This window comes from Camelina sativa, chromosome 14 (genome assembly GCF_000633955.1).
Source record: "Camelina sativa cultivar DH55 chromosome 14, Cs, whole genome shotgun sequence".
NCBI lineage: Eukaryota > Viridiplantae > Streptophyta > Magnoliopsida > Brassicales > Brassicaceae > Camelina > Camelina sativa.
Window position 1 is genome coordinate 7468483 of NC_025698.1, and position 5979 is coordinate 7474461.

General features: G+C 38.2%; 1 protein-coding gene across 1 annotated transcript in view; it reads right to left on the reverse strand.

Moving 5' to 3' along the window:
• Positions 1 to 3780, reverse strand: part of LOC104755887 (protein TOPLESS) — a gene marked incomplete in the record, with an annotated part of 7092 nt that extends 3312 nt beyond the window's left edge. Inside the window, 15 exon segments of the mRNA XM_019235459.1 lie at positions 397 to 572; positions 655 to 728; positions 805 to 874; positions 956 to 1065; positions 1153 to 1437; positions 1534 to 1657; positions 1732 to 1763; positions 1795 to 2079; positions 2176 to 2299; positions 2374 to 2551; positions 2653 to 2811; positions 2907 to 3020; positions 3126 to 3305; positions 3437 to 3593; positions 3687 to 3780. Coding sequence (XP_019091004.1) covers positions 397 to 572; positions 655 to 728; positions 805 to 874; positions 956 to 1065; positions 1153 to 1437; positions 1534 to 1657; positions 1732 to 1763; positions 1795 to 2079; positions 2176 to 2299; positions 2374 to 2551; positions 2653 to 2811; positions 2907 to 3020; positions 3126 to 3305; positions 3437 to 3516 — 1991 coding nt within the window.

The following is a 5979-nucleotide window of genomic DNA, read 5'->3' on the forward strand; positions in this document are numbered from 1 at the left end:
ATACACAGAGCAAGAAACAAACCTAGAAGCAGAGTCTGTTTGATTGGATGAAAGTCCATGCTCATGGGAGATGAGCCCTGAGACAAAGTTCGTGCAACTGTTTTAGGCAAGTCATCAGGTGCTTTGAAAGCTGCTGAAGTATGACCATGACCCTGCCCTGGAAATGACATCGGTAACATGTTCACACCTAGATTCACCTCATCAGTGATTCCCATTGGCCTTGTTCTTTTTGAGACATGTTCAGAATCCGCTGATGGGTAGTCTAAAGCGGCATTAGTTGGAGGAGTTCTCGGGTGCTTCAATGCCGCTATACCAAAATAAGAAAGGAGTTCCATTGTAAGCACATTGCAGAGATCACACAAAGTTTGTCTGAAGTAACACGCATTTGATAAGCANTAGTGAGGACAGACAGAGTAAACAGGAGCTTCATGGCCTTCAAAGGTATGCCTTTTGACACCTGTTGCAGCGTCCCAGACCTTTATGGTTTTGTCATCACCACAGGTTATCACACATAGTTGCTTGTTTGGAGTCGAGAAGGAAATATCATTCACACCACCAACATGAGCATCAATCTGAAATAATCACGATATTACAAGAGAATCCCCAAGGGAAAAAGATTGTTAAAGGAGAGAGAGCTTGTGAATGTTCTGAGACCTCAAGGTGTTGCCTCATGTCTTCGCCTCCGTGATAAGAGTATAGTTGTACAATATGTCTAGAGTAAGCAACTCCTGCAATTGAGAACGTTGGGCTGACTTATAAAGTTGCAATCATGAGCAGATTTGAATTTAAAGGTGAGTTCTTTACCAAACAAGGAACCGTCAGGGCTCCATATCACACGGTTGACAGAAACGACAGGTTCTTTCACCAGAGCAGCCTGAAGACACAAATACTTAGTCATTGCAGATTCAATAACATAAACCAGTACTGATGTTTTGTTGTTGCTATGCATAGGCACCTGTAAGGGCATTGAACATTTACTCAAGTCCCAAACTTTGAAGGTCTTCTGTACTAATCTTTCCCGAGAACCAACTTCCCACAGCCCAATATCTCCTACATTTGTACCAACTGGTACAACAACGCAATCAAGTTAGAAGGTCGTTGATGATTATAAGTAATTACATGAAATACACATACACAGAGCAAGAAACAAACCTAGAAGCAGAGTCTGTTTGATTGGATGAAAGTCCATGCTCATGGGAGATGAGCCCTGAGACAAAGTTCGTGCAACTGTTTTAGGCAAGTCATCAGGTGCTTTGAAAGCTGCTGAAGTATGACCATGACCCTGCCCTGGAAATGACATCGGTAACATGTTCACACCTAGATTCACCTCATCAGTGATTCCCATTGGCCTTGTTCTTTTTGAGACATGTTCAGAATCCGCTGATGGGTAGTCTAAAGCGGCATTAGTTGGAGGAGTTCTCGGGTGCTTCAATGCCGCTATACCAAAATAAGAAAGGAGTTCCATTGTAAGCACATTGCAGAGATCACACAAAGTTTGTCTGAAGTAACACGCATTTGATAAGCAAATAGTACCTGAGATCGATGGACCACCAAGGGCAATGGCTCCTGCGGAGACAGCTGGATGTGGGACAGAGGATGGACTAGACATCCAACCAGCAAGAGGCGTTGGAACGGGTGAGGCCGTTGGTTGAAATGGCTGGAGACAAAAGGGACAATCAAACACTTGGCCTCATTAAACAATAAAATATAAAATGACAGATATTAAATTACCCCGTGTGCGCCTAAAGGAGGAAATCCTCCAGCTTNTACACATACACAGAGCAAGAAACAAACCTAGAAGCAGAGTCTGTTTGATTGGATGAAAGTCCATGCTCATGGGAGATGAGCCCTGAGACAAAGTTCGTGCAACTGTTTTAGGCAAGTCATCAGGTGCTTTGAAAGCTGCTGAAGTATGACCATGACCCTGCCCTGGAAATGACATCGGTAACATGTTCACACCTAGATTCACCTCATCAGTGATTCCCATTGGCCTTGTTCTTTTTGAGACATGTTCAGAATCCGCTGATGGGTAGTCTAAAGCGGCATTAGTTGGAGGAGTTCTCGGGTGCTTCAATGCCGCTATACCAAAATAAGAAAGGAGTTCCATTGTAAGCACATTGCAGAGATCACACAAAGTTTGTCTGAAGTAACACGCATTTGATAAGCAAATAGTACCTGAGATCGATGGACCACCAAGGGCAATGGCTCCTGCGGAGACAGCTGGATGTGGGACAGAGGATGGACTAGACATCCAACCAGCAAGAGGCGTTGGAACGGGTGAGGCCGTTGGTTGAAATGGCTGGAGACAAAAGGGACAATCAAACACTTGGCCTCATTAAACAATAAAATATAAAATGACAGATATTAAATTACCCCGTGTGCGCCTAAAGGAGGAAATCCTCCAGCTTTTGGTATTCCACCAAGCAGTGGATTGTTCACAGGGGATGGAGCCCGTGCGCCATTTGGAGGGCCACAAGAGTGATCCACAAAAAGTGTCTTTATATCTGGATTTGGCCTTGGATTTTTACAAAGCTGATGTTGCCAATTCAAGCTGCAAGTTATGCAGTAACAAAAGATGGAATGAGTTAATAATATGCCAAACAAATTGAAGTGAATGAGACAAAATGATTAAGAGATAAAGCAATTATTAACCTCTGGTTGATCAAAGTCCTCAGCCTTGAGTTTCTAAGAGTAGGAAACTGCAATTTATCACGGAACAACGGGTTCGCCTCAATCAGCTTCTTGAGTTCCACCAACATGATAGCTCTTGCAGACTTGGTGTCCCCATACTTGGACAACTGTTCATTCTCCCTAAAAGTTCATCAAGCTCAAAACACTTAATCATCTGCATCATCGTTCTTTTGAACCACGGGTGTGAATAATAATAAAAAAGCTTTAGACTTTACCGGAAGTTCTCTAACGTCAAGAGCTGCGTAATTTCCTTGAAAAGCTCCTCATTAAAAGTTGAAAACACTTTTAAATCCTTCACTAGTATGTCCACAGCCTTGGGACGATCATGCCTAGCAAAACAAAAAGTCACCAGGGTGAATCACACAAATCAAAACTCTTTTGTTGTTATTTCGCTGAAAGAAAAAAACAAATCACAAACCATCATCATCACTTACTTATCCAAAGCCTCGAGATACTTCTGCTTTCTTATCTCAAAGAATATCTTCATAGAGTATCTGTTATCATCAACTTTTGTGAAACCAGAGAGATACTTCTCAACCTCATCCCAGTTTCCATTGTGAACCTCATCCTCAAAATACTTCATATTGAAGAAAAAACCAGATTCTTGTTCAAGCCTACAAACATGAGAAAAAGCAAATGCATTTATTAACCAACCAACACAAGAAGCAGTTCATTTGGTAACCAAAAAAGTCCTGGAATAGATCGAAAGGAGTGAAATCTAGAGAGTAGGAAGAATAAGACTTACTTGTGAACAGTCTCTTTAAACTTCTCTTCATCAAGAAACTGTAAGATCAAGAAGACGAGCTCTCTACTAAGAGAAGACATGTTTTATATATCTCACTTCCTAAAAGACTTTTTTCCAACTCAGATGCACACAACACACACCTAAACGATCACCAGATCTGCAAAATTAAAAATAATGGCCGGAAATGAGCTTAAATCTGGATTTCAATATTATGGTAATTAGATAAAACAACAACATGAACAACACCAACAATTATCCACAAACTTGGCATCTCTCTCTCTGCAGATAACGGAAAAAAAAACCAGGAAATTTTAGGTCTTCCTGGAATTGGAAGATGCAATTAAATAGCTTTTTAAAAAAAAGAGAATCTTTTTTCACTACATGAAAAAAAAAAACAAAACAAAAGCAAAATAATTATCAGAAAGGAGAGAAGCAAAAAAAAAAGGCAAAACCCAGAAAGAAAAAAAAAAATAGGACAAAAGGATTAAAAAAATAAAAACTCGAAACAGCTAGATTCCATTTACAGAACAGAACAGAGGCAAAAGGTATGTGAGAAAGAAAACAAGCGTGAAGCTTTACTTACCATGAAAGAAGAAAGAGAGATCTATGAAGAAGAAGAAGAAGAAGACGACGACGACCAGAGCATAGAGATGATGGATTGATTTTTTTGACTCTAGGGAAAAAAAAAAAGCAAACTTGGAAGAAATAAAAATGAAAGCTTTCTTTCTTCTTCTCTCTCTCTATCTAGAGAAAATCCTTTTTCTCTCTCTTGGGGGGATATATATATACGGACATTAAAACTTGCAGAAATGGAGATTTTAATAAGAGAAGGTGACAGATAATTGGATGCTGATAACCAGACTGGTCTATCACTCTAGAAAAAGCTAACTCCGATAAGCACTAGTGATAAGCAGAATAGCTTATCGATACGTCTAGATCGGCTATATTAGTTGCCAGCTGTACTCCACGGAGTAACGATCCTCTACATCGCGGTTTGTTGTGACACGTATCTTAGAAACCGTCGATTTCGTGAGATGGCGCGGAGGACGGAGATCTAACGGCGAGAGTTTCATTCAATGTGTCAGACTTGTCTGTTGATCCCTCGTGGCACGACAAAGCCTTTTTTTTAATATTAATTTATTAAAATCTTTTATTGAGTCGTTTACCCTCGACTTTGACTGATAATTACGGATATGACATTTTTTTAGAGAGAGTCCAATTGCTCTTGAGATGCGGTTTAGTCGTCACGTGATAGGGAGAGAAATGTTCAACTCGTGTAAAGAAAGAAAGATGCTACGTCTCTCTTCTCGCCGGTATACTCATCATAGGCTCGGTTTATCGCGATTTAAGTTACTACACACGCGAGACGATATGACTACTGTATAAGAAAAAGACTCTAATATTATTCTTGAACATTTTTTTTTTTTTTGGGTTGGTAACTCCAATATATTGCTGAAGAAATATTCTGTTTTTAACTTTTTCAATACGGGTGAATTTAGTGTGTATGATTGGTTGTGCTTGTGCACATTTGTAAAAGAAAAATGTAAACGTGAGGACTGAGGATAATATACAAATTACAAATCCACTTGCATTGACTATTGAATATTAATACTATGTCTAACTTAAATTACACAGATTTTTATAAAAAGTAAATCCTGAACTTTTTAAGTTAGATCACCACCACCACCGTATGAAGAAAGTTTGTTTAGATAGCTCTACTTAGCTAGGAGCAGGTAGATTGGAATGAGCTGGATTCTTTGGTTTTGTTTAATAGCGAGGAAGTACAAGTTAGGGAGCTTCAAAAAGTGAATAACATTAATTTTAAAACAAAACTGAAAGTGCTCAATTTATAAATTGTTAAACTAGAGGGGAAGATATCGATGCAGGATGGGGAAATTAATGAGGGACTGGTGTGTGTGTGTGTATATAGGGTCGCACGTTTTGAGTATTTGACATCTATCCCGTCCAAACACCAAACACTGTCGTCTCACCATCACTACACGTAACGTGATAAATACAATAGTACAAATCAGTGGCGGAGCGAGAAAACTGAGTCATGGGTGTCGATAAAATTTGAGAAGGGTGTCAATAAATTAATATGTTTCTTCAACAAGGGTAAATTATTTATTTTAACAAAAGCTAATATGAAAAAAAAAAAAATTCATGGGTGTCATATGACACACATGATCCTTCTCTCCCTTCGCCACTGGTACAAATCTATTATCTATACATACATTTTTTAAGTACATTTTAAATTATATCCTTTTATTTGTATTTATTTAAAAATTTATTTATAAAATTAATTTCTAAAAATTTTAAAAGATAACGTGACTTCAGATTTTTTTTTCTAAATATTTTATAATCTATTCAAACTAAAAAAATACAGCAATCAATATAGAAACAAAAACTATAATATATTTAACTACACATCCTATTATGTGTTTGAAGATATTTTATCTTTGAATCCTTTGCAAACCAATAAAACAACAATTTTATTCTCATTTTGTTTTTCAAAACATGTGAGTTTTGATTCTCAAACGTAA